The 16,905-nt window shown below is 37.5% G+C and overlaps 1 protein-coding gene across 1 annotated transcript; it reads left to right on the top strand.

The window, feature by feature from the left end:
* The first annotated feature begins 1,004 nt into the window (after positions 1-1,004).
* Positions 1,005-16,403, top strand: LOC135688044 (uncharacterized). The gene is made up of 11 exons (XM_065204734.2): positions 1,005-2,561; positions 4,023-4,298; positions 5,191-5,356; positions 5,701-5,947; positions 6,249-6,902; positions 10,146-10,259; positions 10,910-11,112; positions 11,237-11,414; positions 11,838-11,949; positions 12,355-12,420; positions 13,023-16,403. The coding sequence occupies exons 2-11, from the start codon at positions 4,082-4,084 to the stop codon at positions 13,268-13,270; spliced, it is 2,205 nt and encodes a 734-aa protein (XP_065060806.2). The 5' UTR covers positions 1,005-2,561; positions 4,023-4,081; the 3' UTR covers positions 13,271-16,403.
* The last annotated feature ends 502 nt before the right edge of the window (positions 16,404-16,905 follow it).

Genomic DNA, 16,905 nt, shown 5'->3' with positions numbered 1-16,905 from the left:
GTGTTCGCTATTATATCTTGATAATGCATCTTTATGTAAATTGTTTTCTGTGTTTCTCTCTTCGAATGAACCCATTTTTATCAAGTGAAGATAATCATTTTTTACAGTACTTATTCTTTCAAAAGCAATTTTATCTCTTGCTACTGATGTTTGCGAACGAGATCCCTCCGCGCTCAAGCAATACTCAGATAAACTGTAGCCTCCATTGCCCGTCGTTCCGTAGTACAGCGACGAGGATGACTGTTGTTCTGAATGCAGTGTTGTAGCCTCATTGATGCATGTTCCCCTTTGGCTACCTTCCCTTTGGCTACCCTTCCTTTGGCTACCCTTCCTTTGGCTACCCTCTCTTTGGCTACCCTCCCTTTGGCTACAGCAAATGCCTTCAGCTAGCCGTTTCCTGCCATTCTTGCCCACCTCGTTGCTACCATTGTTATCATGACCAAATTCTGCCTCCGTAGTTTTCAACGGACAGGACTGCCCGTCGCCGCAGTAACTAAGGCAAAATTCACACAGTTCCTGTATGCAGTTTTCCGGTTCAAGGTTGCTACCCAGTTCCTTTTCAGTTATCTTCCAGTTTCCTCTGTTGCTTCTTTTCTCATGTTGCTGCACTGCAGATGCCAATATTGACAATTTATTCATGGCGAAGTAGGATAATCCGATCGTATTCTTAGTAGAGTAACCAAACATTCACAGAGTTGGAATAAATTGAATTGGCCTTGCACCGCGACCACCAGACCTGCCCTGTTCATGAGCAGTCATTCATCCACTTCCATTGCCTTTGCACAACAGGTTTTCCCGAGCATAACAGGTGCGTCCAATGGCTTTGTTCAAGACACCATTCAAGTGATTTTAGTGAAGCGCTGAATTTTGTTAGTGATTTTAAAAGCTACCTTCAGCGATATGGATGAATTTTGTTTTAGAGATTTGCAAAAAAGTGTGTTGAGTTTCGATCTTTTAATGGCGTTTCGTTCGTGAAATGTGAAGTGTTAAAAATGTTTGACCAATTATAACCGAGCATTCAGTTTCTTGGAAACCTTTTTTTGGAAAGCAATTTGGACAAAATTTCAGACACATTTCATCGCTTTTTATTGTTTTGCATCAAAGAATGGTATTTAGTAACATCAGTCCTTTGGTTTAAATGATCTTGCAGAGTGGGCTACAGGCCAAAACATTCCATTAGTTCTCAAACGTGCAGCTTACAGACGTCGGGAAAGTGTCAAATGACGGGTTGAGAACTAAACCACTGCGATGGCGCAATTGATGAACACCTATTCTAGAGCATGAAGAATGGAGTTAAAGGCACACCAGACATTGCCTGACATCACCCACTAGAATTTTTTAATTTTTCAAATGCATGCTATTTCTATTTTAATCCTTGTCTCTTTTGATCATGCATTTGTATGTCATTATGATGGTTTCTTGCTCTACTTACAAGACCCTTCTTAGTAACTTTTGTAAGATCACTAATTTTTAGCCCCTTTGGTACACTGTCATCTTCATACTCAATACGAAAGAAATACTCATGTCGAAGGTATTTCTTTTTAACATAAATTGTTTTTTATAAAAAGAATTTAATTATGCTTCTCAATCTTTTCACCAATTCAAGAAGACTCTACCCAAATGGTCAGATTTGTGACATTTTTTCCAACTAGTTGGGCCACTTCCCGGACGAGCATTTTGCGACAGCAATCGAAAACAGCATATATGTAATTTAATAAATCAGCATGAAATTGTTTCATGTTGACATTTTCCTGCCAAGTATCTAATTTCTTGTTCGTTTTTTATTATGTCGCATGTTGTCAGAGTTTTAGTTAGGTGAAGGACAACCGAGTAATTTTCCCTTTTATTTCACCGCTTAGTGAATGGCAGAAGTCTTTCAGAAGCTCTGCCTGGTTGAACGTCAACTATGTGTCTGTGTATCCACACGTGTTTTCGTTGAATCCTCGGATTTTGCAACCAAAAGAACCTTATGTGTGGGCAACGCGGAGCTGTGATACGTTTGAGCTCATTTATATAGATATAAATGATCAGTGGATACACAGTGCCAGATGTTATTTTCCTACGACAAATGTTACATTTCCCACTCTCCCCTTTATCTATCTGTTAGTTTATTTGTAATGCTACATTTATGTATTCTATCCCTTCTTGAATATATCTAACTTTTCGTGATAATGATAAATAGGTAGTTTGATTTCCAGCTACAAAAACCTGTAGCTGATACTATGATGTTTTTATCTCAACAATAGCCGAATGTTTTAATTTAGATGCTCATCTTGAAGGTAAAATGCATACTATAAAAGATTTATCTTGTAGGAACAGAAATGAAAATTGCCCCGGGTTGTTTTATGTGAAAAGATCCACATGTTCACTTTGAAATCTGAATATGAATAAGCCTCAGTTCACTGAATTTTTAATGGTTGGTGTCTTTAAGAGACTTTGTGTTTCCCTCAGTCAGTCACTTTAACAGAAAATGTGCAACGCAATTTGTGTTCTCAGAAAACTTCTCGACAGCAAATAGAACATGGTTTGTTTTCAGTTGGCGTAGCACCTCGTCCAAAGAGGTAAGTGATTGAATTATATAGGCTTGACGATTACATCGCCATTTGACACATATAAATTGTAAGTATTAAAATACTGAGAATTTTCTTCTTCCTTGCTACGTCTATGTCACAAGAATTCTTTGTAGAGATAAACAGATACTCATCCAAATGGAGCAAATTAATATCATATCACAGTCAAACACTCTCAAATCGAGTTAACGGCCAGTTCTTTGGCCAAAACAGACGACCTCCCTGTCCCTAAAAATGGCTTACCTTTCAACATGGCCGTTCTTGTACCGAACTTTAAGTTGAAAAATAGCCAACTTTCTCGGTTGCAATTTGTTCTTAGAGGTGAAATCACTCTCAACTGATAGTGGATAGCTAGAAGAACGCGAAAACTTGGCTGATGTTTGTCCACGGGGAACTTATTTTTGATACACTGACCCTCGATTTTCTTAAAAAGCTCAATTTCGCAAGTTTTTCAGAGGGCATATTTTTTTGGAGAACCGTAGATTTTAAGTCGGAACTTGCAAATTCCTCTAGAATATTGAGTTGTCTTTCCAACGAATGTCGATTGAAGATCGTATGGTGATTTTGAGAAAAGTTATTTTGATACTTCAATACGCAAGTCTTTACTAACAAATCTTACGAAATTTCCAGTTTCCAAATGCTAAATACCTCTTCCATAAACAATCCTTGAATATGTTGTTAAAACAAAAATAAACTTAACATTTCTTTTAAACTAAAAGCTTTTGCTGACACTTTGCACAGCGTTTTCCGTGCGAATCGTCAGAGCGAATCGGTAGAATCAATAAGTGAATAAGTAAACGCAACTGTCCATGATTTACTGAAAATCAATATGTTTTTCTAAAATCCTTATTATCTAGCAAAAATCTTGATATTTAAAAGTTTGATAATCTACGTGCACTCTCGGAACGTTGAACGCGTAAGTGCACGAGACTTGAGAACTGTGTGTCCGGAATACCAAACCTTGTAGAACAATTGACAAAATGAAGCCAGGGACATCCGCAAGCGTTCAAGTACATTTGTTCAGAAGTCACGGATTCAACAAACCTATGTTCTAGGCAGACGTGATTTCTTTGCGGCTAGATAACACCATCTCCTCTGTAGCTATGTGCAAACTTTTCTAAACTGTAAATGAAACAACGGCATGGACATATTCTAAAGGTAAATTGGTACTCTCTACATTCTTCCCTGCTTGTGAAATCCTGTTTTTGTTTGCTGTGAGCTCGCTAAAAAACTTTTTAAATCGATCATAGTTTCTATGCCTTCGTGTGAATCTCATCCGTTGCTGAGCTTTTTCCAGTGTACGTCATTTATTAATACCTCCATACGAAGTGTTTTTATTGTCACTTCTGTATCTGTTTGATGGAAAAAGTGTCAATCATCAATTTGAATTTAGTCCTCTTCTCTCTGTTCAAAAAGTGTTTTACCTTTAAATTTCTGTTTGATTTCTTTTAGACTATTCTCATTGTGTTGCTACGACCAAAAGAAGAGATTGTGTCAGTTCTTCCAACGAAATGATTGCGGCGCGAGGCGTCAGAGTTGTAAGAGGTGAGGGATGGAGTTACAATGACCAAGATGGCGGAGAAGGAACTGTTGGAACAATCATTCATGTCAGAAGCGATCTGCAAAGGCTGCTGGTGACTGTCATTTGGGACAGTGGGCTCAAAGGTTTCTATGAAATCGATGACAAAAGACCAGGGACGATTGTTGCTCATGATGCCAGACAAAGTGGTAAGAGTTGGCTCTTGTCAATTTTCTTTTGAGACAACGTGATCTTGCTGTTCGGTTTAAGAAGCACAAGACGGCATGGATGTCTATAACCTCCCGTTTTTAGATCTTTTTCAATAAGAAGCTTGGGTCAACTTATCAATCATTTCATTTAATCTTTTCATATTTACACATGTGACAGATATAGATAATAAAGAAATTGAGAGGAACATTTTCACAACCGTAAGAAACAACGTATTTGTGACAGTAAGTGACAGAAAGCATTCGTGACAGTAAGTGACACAACATATTCATGACAGTAAGTGACAACACGTAATCTTGACTGTAAGAGACAGCATGTTTCTGAGAGTAAGTGACACAACGTATTCGTGAAAAAAAGTGACACAACGCATTGATGACAGTAAATGACAGAACCTATTCATGACGGTATGTGACAACACGTCTTTTTGACAGTAAGAGGAGCAATGTATTCGACAAATTTCTAGGCGTAACCTAGTTATTTTTATTTAATATTACTCGATGACATAATCACGTGTTCTAGTTACTTTTTGCGATCTGCATGACCGAAGGGGCAGTTCTCACAGAGAGGGAGTCCTTTTTTCTTTTATTGGGACACTGGCTTATACTTATTCACTGTTTAATGATTATTTACTTATTTACTGATGTATAGTCCCCTTTACTGTTCAAGTCTTTGCAATAGTCCCATTCGCTTGCCTTTACTTTTTAGCAGTTCCAATAACTTGTTCATGCTTTGTCTCATTGGCTGGCTTTTCATTTTGCAGTTATCTTATGTGCTAGTGTGTAAACAGGCTCAAACACTGCCTTCCGATCACTGCTACTTTCAAAGCCGGTTGAAATACGTTAATCAATATCAATTTTCGTGCCTCGATTTTAGGGGAAAAACACAATTGTAAGTGTTATGAGTGCAGTGAGGTTATCATCGGCACCATATGGAACTGTCTCATCTGCACCTCCATTGTTCTCTGCGTCACTTGCTACATGAATAACAAACACGAACTTGCGCACCCATTCAGAAGGAAATCCGGTCATCAAGGCTGCTGGTTAGTATTTCTGCTTCGAATATTTTTCTTTTGCTCTATTGGTTGTTATACATGCTGGCTCCTTTGTTAAAGAAGGTCAAGGCTCAAGGTCAAAGTTTGCGACATCATTGGTCAACTCTTTGACCTTTGACGTTCAAAGTGTACAGTATTACTGAGCTGTCAGCATTGCTTGTAGCTAGTTTTTTGTTTACATTAATTTTTTTGCACTGAAGCTACTTTTGTATTTTGTACTGAAGCTGTTTTCGATAATTCATGTCTGATACGAAGGTAGATTTAACCAATAAGATGTGCCTACCTCCCGGTTGATATATTTCATTACTGCCAGTAATTTATTATCACTTCAGGGTCAGTCTTCCAGAAAGAATAAATTCTACTGAAGTCATGTCAAAGGGTCTCTTTCCTGGTGCCACGGTTGAATGCACCTCAACGTTACGCCAAACGGTACTCCGAAGTACCTTCCAGTCCTTGGATGACAACTTTGGCAGAATCATCAACTACGAGAGTTGCATTGGCAATTCCTTAAGTGCTGTTTGTGTTGTTTGGAATCAGAGTCTTAAGAAAACTGTTTATCAACTTGGTAGAGACGGCAAGGTTGTTTCTTGTTTCTTCTGTATCTTTGACACTTTAATACATTGTATTCCCGGAATTGCCTGTTAATGCAATGTGAAAATACTTAGAATATCCTTAAACCTCATAGAAAGAGCTATTCAAATCATTCATCTTCTCAGTTTCAAGCTAATTATGAAACAGAGGTTGATTATCGGCCATCTGTACATCTGCTTTGATTCCTAACTTAAAAACATTGTAATAGTAGTATCAAGGTTTGTGCTTTTAATGTTGATTATTTGTTGTTGGAACAAAAACTGAAAGAATGAGCTTTCTTTCTAATCAGGTTGAATTGAGATGTACAGTCGCAGGCTACGGTCCTACTTTCTATAAAGGTCACCTGCCAAAGATAGTGAAGCCGCCAGAAATAAACACTCGGTCGCGCGGCTATACGACTAGTCAGATTCCGCTTCACCGCAGTTTACAATATAGCTCATTGCAAGCCTGTCAGACTTCTTACGTGAAGCCTGAAGACGATGTTTACGAAAATAGAAATGCCAATTTTTACTCGCATGTTCTGAGTTCGCAGGGGGCGAGTGGACAAGGGCGAATGACAGGAAACCATAGGTACACAAAGTCTTCAACTGTTGACACAAAATCGTTTAAAGTTGCCAGTGAGAATAACAATAAAGCTATTGAACGATTTGCCGAAGTATCTTCAAACCTCAATAGATCATCAACTCCCATGCAAGATGACTGGCAACTGTCTTCAAAGCAACCATCTTCTAGAATAGATCAATGTGGTAGCAAAATATCACGTGGTGGCCGCAGCAACAATGAGGCGCAGTGTGTCAAGGCACTATGTTCTAATAATGATGGCTTGGAATTCCGCGAAAGCGAGGCTACTAGATCGTCGACTTGTCCCAATACCTTTGCTGTGGGTGAAACCGTAATTCTGAAGTCCCCGGATAAACATGTGTTAGGATTGCCTTTAAATCAGGTAGTTTCGTTTAATTCTTTTTCCAATTGAGAATTCATACCACATTTAGAAAATTGGGAATGAAGCCAGGGGAGATTTTTTCTCGGCTTTTTTTTCATTCGTCGACGTTATCCCGTAATTGGAAATCTCTAACTTTTTTGATACGTCAATTGAAGTTTGCCAGTTTCAAGGTTTGTGGTAGGCGGCTATGGCCTTTCAAATTTCAAAGATTGAGCAGAAAATAGAACTATAAAGCGGGACTCTTTCAAGGCCCGCACCAATGATCCAAAACTGGGGGGGGGGGTATCAATGTAAAGAGAGTTTCCTCTTACCCATCACTAGCCCCAATTGTAGCAATCATTTTGCTGACACTGTGTTTTTGCGGACTTCGGTTTTTGAATTTGTTGTAAACTAAAGGTTTATAGATAAAGAACACTTAAAGCTTAGTGTAGTCTTTTGTCTAGCGAAAAAGCGCGGAGGCCATGGCCCCCCTAGCCCACCTTGACCAGGTCAAAGCCAATGAGAAGGTTTACTTATTTAGGTGTCTCCTTTCCACACCGATCTACAGACTTAGGAATAGACTTAGACTTAGCTATCAGAGACTTAGGAAGGTGGGGGTCACAGGGGTTTAAGGGCACTTTAACCACACCCTTTATTCTAAGAGCCACGCCCAACTATGCAAACTTTTATTGAATAATGAAAGTATACTGTCAACCAAGATCATAACTTAAATAAAATTCTTTTCTACAATTTCCAAAAATCTGTTTTCTCTGGCAAAATTTTTAGTAACTTAAAGGAAATTGTTGCATATCCGAAAATGATATTTCTGCCAAAGATTCACTCATAGGGGCTAATAGATAAATCTTGAAGAACTTTTAACACATGTGGAAATAGCATCTGTACAGGCCGTGCATAGTGGCCAGGAAAATTCTTTCTTGCAAGAATTTTCAACTTTGGGCTAATCCTTCCATCGCTCTGCCTTGAAGCAAGAAGGACGAATCCGTGACCAGGGCCACGCAAAAGGATTTGGTGACATGTGGAGATAGTGAAATAGAGGGCATTTGCTAGCCAAGCGAGCAGAAACGTTTTGAAACAATGCCCTTTAGATTAGCTCAAAATACATTATAGAGCTTTTTGTGCAGTCATTTTCTTGCAAGATTTTTCGATAATTTCAAGGCATACTTTTGTTATGTTTGATTAAATCTATTCCCAAAGTCGAATTTATTACTTTATGAGGCCCCCTATTACCTGGAGCCCTAAGGCAATTTGATCTCGTGAAAACAAAAATGCACCCACGTAGAAAATGTGAAAGCTTCTTTTTAAAGTTTTGCAGGCACATTTTACTATTTTAAGGGCACTTGAAAAAAGTTCGGGACACTTGACCCAATGTTCCCAATTTCTTACGTCTCTAAAAGCTATCATAATTTAAGTTTTACTCGTTCAAATAGACGTCGGGGCTCTACAAAGGTCATGCTTTCGTCCTTTCTTTTTTATGATTTTATTATTAAACTCACCAGAAGCATCAATGAATTCTTTGAGTTCAAGACGATACTATCTAGCTAGCAAGTCAGATCGTATCTAGCTTTTGCGATTCGACCTCACCATGAAAGTAACACGTTCCGTTGTATGAAAAAGCATTGTGTGCATCACAGAACAAGCATCTTAAAAACTAGAAGTAAATCTTTATTAATGTTTGCATTCTTCTTGCCTCTCTTTCTCCATTAAACGCTGTTTGCGGCTACATTCTCTGCTTCGATCTACCTACTGATGTTCATATCTTTGAAATCCATTTTCCCCTCTTGGTCTACCCATATAAGCCTTTTTCTTCCTCTGTGGGCTCTTCCAAGTTCCTGGGCTTTTCTTACCGCCTTTTGTTACGGGTTTGTCTCTATCTAATCTTAGCAGGTGACCGGTCCATCCTTTTCTTTCTTTTTTCGGTCTATGATTCTTTCTTTCATTCTGTCTTTCTTTTATTGCGATACGATCTGACTTGCCTATGAGCAGCGCCCCCAACTTAGTCTGGCTGCCGCTTGATGCGTTTTCTTTGAATGCTGTCCACCTCATTCCACGTTTATCTGCACCAAACACAGACACGACGTTTGCAAATTGAAAGTCAGATTGAATTTTTTTGAAACATTCATTGGTGGTGATTAAAGAAAGGAAATACGTTAGAGCCAAACTGACTACTCTGGGGCACAGAATAGAGAAAAGTCTTTATTCTGTGTCTGAGGATTTAAAGGAACAAATCACAACAGCCTCCAAGGACTATCGACAATGATAGATACGGTCCGGGCTCTTTGACCTCAGAAAGTGTTCAAACACCAAAGTCATATAAATGGCAGCATTGATGTCCGAACAACAGGTTTCGAAAATTGATTAGCCCCACCATACCTATGCCAATCAATACAATGCCACTTTTTTACCAAAATGACGCGCTACTTGCCTAGCGTACCCACTTATCAGTCGATTTGAACATGTCCCCCCCCCCTCAAAACGTATTAGTCCCCAAATCCATCATAAGCTCTGCTGTCCCTGCCATCAATACCCTGATGTAGTCAAAGTTGTTAAGAAAAGGTTGAATATCGTCCCTATCTCATCATTTTTGCATCATTTTCATCGATGGAAAAGTCTCCTTGCTGAATGATACTTATTCTCAAATAATAGTCAATCGACTCCCAATCCCAATTGCTAATTGTTAGAAAAAAAAGACACCTGGAAATAGATTTTTATCAGAGACTCTGATTTGATAAATCGATACTCATATTTTCTCCAGCTTCCTAGTTCTCGAGCACAAGATCTCTAAATGGCATTCTTTCTGTTTCAAAGTGGCAAAAATCGAAGTCTAACTCATTGCTTAGCATCGGCACCTTTCAAAATAGAAGACTGTTATGAATGGTTTACAATCTTCGGAAATTGACCGTTGCTGCCTTCTTGTAAAACCCCATAAACAGCTATTGTCTTTTTTGTTTGCCAGATCGTTCAGTCCAATTTTGTAAAACCTCTATACGCGCTGTTTTTCCTTTGTACCTCCTTAAGATCTACATCCAGCTTATCAAACGTTTAAGCAGTGCTATGTTAGAACGTCGAGCGAAATCTTTTGACGTGATTACAACTTTAAATTTATATTTATAGGTATCCTTGATTTCCACTACTTGCTTATAAAAAGTTTCTAAGTTACTACTTCATGAATTTTATTTGTTTTTTCAAGTTTTTGTAGTTTCATTTCTAAATATGTTATTTTGCATCCATTTCATATTATTTTAGCACATCCAACAGATTGGCAGAATACAGCACTTTGACAAAGACAAAGAGTTTTGTTTTGTCAACTTTGCTTCTTGCTCTTCTTTGGTAAAATTGCCAATTGGTTCGCTGTTAAAGGTCAGATTTCTTTGGAGATTTCGAGAATTTCAAAAGCAACCCCCAAAACAAAGTTGATTTCATGGTGTTGCAGAATTTCTTCTTATTTTGAAAGCTGAAGCATAATCAGCAAAAGATGTATTTTTTAATCATTTGTAAATATTGAAAAGACTCAAGCAATTTGTGTCCGTAAAATGCAAATGAGAATCAAGGATCTTTGTGCAGCAAAAAGCAATTTGTTTTTCAGTAGCTTTACCTTTGCAATGACTTAATGGTTTGCACTTAGACTTTGCGTAATGATGCAGTGACAGAGATGCATCTCAAATCTGATGAGCTGTGCAAAACACTGTTATCTCAGCTTCTGTTTGTTTGGCCGTTTTGTAAGTTTTTCTTTTTTTGAAGTGCCAATAGTATAGCTATAATGCTATATAACTATTTGCAAACTCTATAGATTTTTTATATGATATTTGAGCTTTACTGAACGTTTAAATTAAAATGAATACTTGACATAATAATGATGCTAAACTGAAAGAAAGGAGCCACCTTGCTGCCTACTTGACGGTAACACGGAACTTTTCATGTCTGTTTTAATGCATTTGTGCACATTTATATACTAATTAGTGTTCTATGCCAATGCTGAAAGTCACATGCCAACTAATTTGACCCATTAGATCAGTCAGCAACAACATAGCCAAACATCCAGCCGACAGTCTGCGGTGAGATGTACTGGAGAAGATTGTGATCAAGGCTCCAAGCAGGATAAAGGAAACACCATTTTGACGAAATTTAATGTAGTAGAAGACATAAATGGAAGACATGTAATGTTTGATAAAGGGTTATCTGATGACAGTTTAGGACAACGAGATTGTCAAAGGTATGTAGAAGCTGTTTAGTTTTCCAAAAGCGGCAAAATTCCTTTCCTGATTAATGAAAAAGTTATCTTTTAAAGTAGCAACTCCTTGCTTGTATTGCTTATTAGAAAGCCGATCCATTCTTAGATCCACTGGCGCATCCAGTCTCTCTGAGAATTCCGATGACATTGGCCAAAGGCAAAGTGACGTCACTCGCTGTTGCCTTTGTCAAGAAAATGAATGTGACGTGAGGTTTGATCCCTGTGGTCATCTTGTTTCATGCTCTGGCTGCGCAAAGTATTTCAAAAAGTGTTTCTTTTGCAAGGTACTTTTGATACTTCGTATAAGTATGCTGTCAATTTCTTTCATTTTTCCTAATGTAAAGTGTTTTCTCTCTCGTCTTTTTGAAACTATTACTTTTAAACTGTTATGTGACCGCAATAAGATTGAAATTCAACAAGTGATCCCATTAAATCAACTGATCTATTTTCTCTTAGACAGAGCTTGAATCAAATGCTTTATACTTATCTATCTATCTTTTTTTACTTATGCAGTTTATGCATGCATGTTTCATAATTTTGCATTTTTCTTAACGAAGGTATCGTTGAACAGCTTCTTTGTTTTTTCTTTATTCTCTTGATTAGGTCCACAACTGTATCGCATTCTGCTTTTTAGCTTCTCATTAACATCTACACAGTATTTCTTGTACCTCTTTTTCATAACCTACAAGATGTGCTTTCTCCAACAGAGTAAAATTTTGTCAACTGAATCAAGCAATGGTTTTGCAATCTGCTTCGTTTGCCATCAGAATCAATCGTGTGTATTGTTTCTGCCTTGCAAACACACGGTGACTTGCCAAGGTTGGTTTCCTTGTACTCAACCACGAGAAATATCTGAAATTAACCGTTTAGGATACGTGCTCCATTTTTCGTTGTAGCGAATTGAATTGCTTGGAAGGTGGCTTACTGATTAGGCTAACTTTATTCAATTCGCAAGGTTTGATCGAGCGGAGCCTCTGCGGAGACGTAGAATAGATGTTAACGAGTTTTTTGTCAGAACGTGGCGAAAATTGTCAATGTCATATTCGAAGAGCTTCATTCCATTAGCCATGGTATTTGCCTAAAATTCTGTAGCCTATATATGGTAAACCCAACAAAGAACTTTTTTGTTAGACAAACTGACAATAAAAAAGTCCTCTGGGTTGGTAGATCCTAAATCAGGTATAGATACTATTTGCGGAGTTCTTAGTTTTGCTTATTTTGCAGATTGCTGTTTGGATTTAAAACATTGCGTGGAATGCAAAAAGGAAATTGCCGAGAAGATTGGTGCAGGTATCTTGTCAAACATGTTTTAATATTCATCACAGTATACCTAAATTTATAATAGGGCATTTTAAAATTGTTATAGCCTTGCATAATGAGTGCATAAAGTATAAAACAAATAAATAAATAAGCAAAGCCCGAATAAGGATATCAGCATTTCCATATTTTCAAAACCTTTTTTGGAAATTTCGTCAAATCTGATAAGTGAGAAGCAGTGTATCTGATATGCTTCAGCAAGCCTTAAAATAAAATTCATTTTTAGAGGGACCCTTCTTGATGCGCCTAATCTGACTGTCTTAACTGAACTGAAGGTCTCCATTTGTTTAATTCACAATGAAATTCAAGCCTTGATAATTATAGAAAATGCGGTTTTGGACAAAAGATGCCTCTCCTTCTTTGGACATAAATATCAGCTGTTTTTTAAAAGTTCCTTACTTCCAACAGGTCTTATTCTAAAACCTTATGGGCTACAACTATTGGACGAAAACAGTTTTTTCGTAAATTTCATTTCTAGTGATTGAGTGACTTCAACTGGCAAGAAAAAATTCAGTCTAAAGAACTGACTTAATGGTTGTTTGATGAGTTCTTTGATGGTGTGCTTATTTTTTCAGACGGAAATAAAATCAAAGTTGAGCAAAGACGGTGGCAATCACTGGAAAATTTGCTGTCATCCGTTGACAGATTAAGGTCAAAAGTCATGACCCTAGAAAGCAAGTCGAAGTGTCAGATCTGCTCAGTTAATAACAAGGATTTGTTCTTTCAGTGTGGACATGCAACATGTGAAGTTTGCGGGGAAAAGCTGATTGTTTGCCCAACTTGTCATGTCAAAATAGAAGTTAAAACTCTGCATGGCTTGTAAAGTCTCAGAAAATATCGTTTATTGCATTTTATGTTTGAGTGAAGAATTTTATGACTAATAGCAAGAGCAGATATATCTGATCTTCCTAAGAAGGTATTAATAAATTTCGAAAAACATCCACGTTTTCAAAATTATTTATGTGATATTGTTGTGTCAAATAGAATAAGTTCATTTTAAGTCAGATTTTTTCTGTGTAAATCAAAATACGCTTCTATCTTTCTATGCTTTATATGGTTCAAAAACAAGCTGCACTTTATCCTATAATTTATAATAAAGACCTTCTATGTGCGTACATACAAATTTACCCACCATAGAGGATCTCCTCTTTGACTAAGTTAGTGCTATATAAGCGATGTGAGTTTGCCATCTAATGTCACATTGAAGGACCCTATTATTGATGCATTTAGCAAAAATGAAAGTCATCCCAGCATTTTTTGATTAAACGTAACATACGATATATAAACCCTTTTTCTTTAGTTCCAGTCAATCAGCTATGTTAATATGGAAAATAAAATAAACAAACCAGAGAGTTCGAAGAAAACTAGCGCTACACTCTCTGTTGATATCATAAAGAAATTAAAGGAATGTATTATGCTTAAATAGCTGAACACTTTAACTCAATGAATCCTATCCTGCGAATTCCCTGGTCTTCTAAAGGGTGCAGATATATCTGCAATCCATAAAAGTTCTGACCTTACCTCTTGTATTAATTAAAGGCCTATTAGCCTACCACCAGCAAAGTCCAAAGTTTTCGAGCGCTTGTTAGAAAAACAAATCGCCCCTTTTTTAGACATCAAAAAATCAAATCTGTTATGCATTTATAGAAAAAACTATTGTGCTAAGTATGTACTAATCAGATTGATTGAGAAAATACGTAAGGCTAGAGATTTGAAAGGCGTTGCGGTCATGATCTCTTTGGATCTAACAAAGGCATTTGATTGTATGCCTCAAGATCTGCGCGTTTTCCAAATTGAACGCATAAGGTTTTGGAATGCAGAGTTGATTGCAAATTACCTCTCAAATAGAATAAAAATACTAAAAATATGTACGACATATTGTAATTTGTTGAAAACAAAGACCGGTGTACCATAAGGCTCTGTGCTAGGTCCGTTGCTCTTCAATATTATTGAGGAGTCGGAGGTATGCAATTCTGCAAATGATAATACTATTTTCTCTTGTGACAATTCTTTTGAAGTTGTTGCCTCAAGTCTTGAACAAGGCTATGTCTAAATCGATGTCCTGGTTTAGAATAAGCCAAATGGTTGTGAATACATCAAAATATCAAGTTATGCTATTCGGCTTGAAAGCATAATTTTAGAAGTAGGCGGATGTTCAATTGATGTTACCAACAGTACCTCTTTTGGGGGTAACAGTGGATTCTAGATTGAAATTTAACCAACATGTATCAAAAGTCTGTAAAACATAAACAGCAAGATTAATGCTTTTTCCAGGGTTTCAAATTATCTTGATTAAAACCTGTCTCTTATTCTTAGCAACTCTTGTCTCTTGGTATAGATGTTTTGTGGAAAAGATGCCAACAAAGACTTGAACTGCACCATAAAAGAGCACTTCGAATTCTACACAATGACTATTCCCTCTTCTTTTGACGAACTTCCACACAAATAAAGTTAATGCACAATCCTTACTAAAAACTTGCAAAAACTAATGCTTGACGTTTATTAGAAAACCCATCTTTCATGTGGGATAAGGTTCCAGGTCAAGAATAACCAATAAAATTAACGGCGAAAGAGCCTGCTAATGTTGCCCAAAACTAGCACTATTAGATATGGAAATAGTAGTGTAATCTTTTGTGGTAGCATCTTATGGAACAAACTTCAAAATGACATTAAAAGCATGACCTCTGTCTGCTCTTTTAAAAAACGCGTTACAAGATGAAGTGGGGAGGATTGCAATTGTCAATTTGCAGAAATTAAAAACATTTTATTCCAGGTATTAATCCTTTATCTTCTCATTGATCGATTCCTTAGCATTTTATTGTATTTAGATATGAGTGTTTATTGTAAATAGTTGATGTGAAATAGTTTTCTTTATAAAATCTATGTAAAAACCAACTTTAAAGAGTTTCCTAATGATAATAAATAATAATAGCTTCCCCAAATTTTCGGTAAATAAAAAACTAGAATAAGCCTAAAGTATTTATTCAAATAAACCTTTAGTTCACAACATATACATTTAACAAAAGTCAATAAGTAAAACAGCGTCAGCAAGAAGATTGCCACCATTGGGGCTAAATGGAGAAATAGGATATTTTCTTTACATTGCTGGCCCCTCCAGTTCAGGATTAGTGGCGCAGGCCTCCAACGTAGGATCAGTGGAAAAGAGAAAAAGAGCAACAGCCAACATTGCAGATTCGCCACAAAGGGAAGAAATTAAAAGCCAAGATAAAAACCTAAAGCAATCAACACACGCTCAGGGATCCAATGTGTTACAAAGAAATGCTGCCTTCTTTCCAGGCCATTGAGCTGCAGGAAATAAAAATACTTTTCCTTCTACAGCATTGAACATGCTACAGCATTCTACAGAGGGAATTTTCTACAGCATTAAAATAGATGGCAGCGCCAACAAGGACATCAGAGATCATAAGTTTGTCAGTAGTACATTATCAATGACTAATGGCGACAGGTGTACACAGTTTTTATGACAATGCACCTTCCAGAAAGAGGAGGGGCCCATGGCTTCTCGAGGCAGTGAATCAAGCTTTCAAGGTACGAGTGGCAGACGGACATGCACAAACTAGTCGGCATTACAACAGGTGTGAAACTGCAAATACTGGGCGAAATTATCAGCTTGGGAACCTTTTTGGTGAACAGTGGGAACGGAACATTTTAGTGATGTGCCCCTCCTTCAGATCTTGCAACCGAGGCAATTATCAATTCTGTCCAAGAACTTAAGATTTGGAAATTATCACTGATTGGTGTTGTTGTATGTTTCCGTGCCTCGACATCAAAGATGAAAATGCTGGAGAAGGCAATTACTGAGGTGAAGTACTTTCCACGAGATCATGACGTTAAGTTTGCTCAACTTTTCTCCTCACTTATAGATGCTGTTCTTGCGAACATCAAAGGATGTAAAGAGGTTTGGAATGAATTACAAGAAGTGGTGATCACACAGATGAGAAAGAAGCATCAAGATATCTAGATATTCCCAGAGAAATTATTCTAAAATCTAACATATAACATCTAGAGACAGAGAGCAAGACAAACAAGACAACATTTTGATGCCAGGTGTCAGCTAACAGAAGAAATGAAGCTTCAATTCGTGTTGAAAAAACATCTTGAAGTAAATCTTTGAGCTGAGCGCCTGCACCCCGAAAAAGAAGAAAGTACAAACGAATGGTTGAGTTCAAGTGCCTTTGAGCAATTTGTAGGAAAAGCAATATGGAAGACTCAGAGGCTTTTTCCAGAGGAAGAGAAATGGTGGCTTTGCAAATAAATGCTATCAACAGCGGGAAAAAATCGAGGATGTACCACATTTTCACGAAGAAAGCGTCATTGGTTGTACCTTTTCAGTACGTGTAAGAAACAGTGGCGTGGTGGCAGAGGGGGCCAGGGAAGCCATGACCCCCCCAAATTGGGGCGCAAATGGAGATAAGGAGGCGCCAAAATCGTTTGCTT

The sequence above is a fragment of the Rhopilema esculentum genome, chromosome 19, assembly GCF_057945365.1.
Source record: "Rhopilema esculentum isolate cy_ngs chromosome 19, ASM5794536v1, whole genome shotgun sequence".
Lineage (NCBI taxonomy): Eukaryota > Metazoa > Cnidaria > Scyphozoa > Rhizostomeae > Rhizostomatidae > Rhopilema > Rhopilema esculentum.
Note: the sequence above shows the minus strand (reverse complement) of the source record. Positions and strands in the feature narration are given on the sequence as shown.

Excerpts from the sequence above, each read along its gene's own strand:
- LOC135688044 (XM_065204734.2), top strand. The coding sequence starts at position 4,082 with ATGATTGCGGCGCGAGGCGTCAGAGTTGTAAGAGGTGAGGGATGGAGT. Across the intron at positions 6,903-10,145 it reads TAGGATTGCCTTTAAATCAG|CACATCCAACAGATTGGCAG; the intron begins GTAGTTTCGTTT and ends ATATTATTTTAG. Across the intron at positions 11,950-12,354 it reads ACACACGGTGACTTGCCAAG|ATTGCTGTTTGGATTTAAAA; the intron begins GTTGGTTTCCTT and ends CTTATTTTGCAG.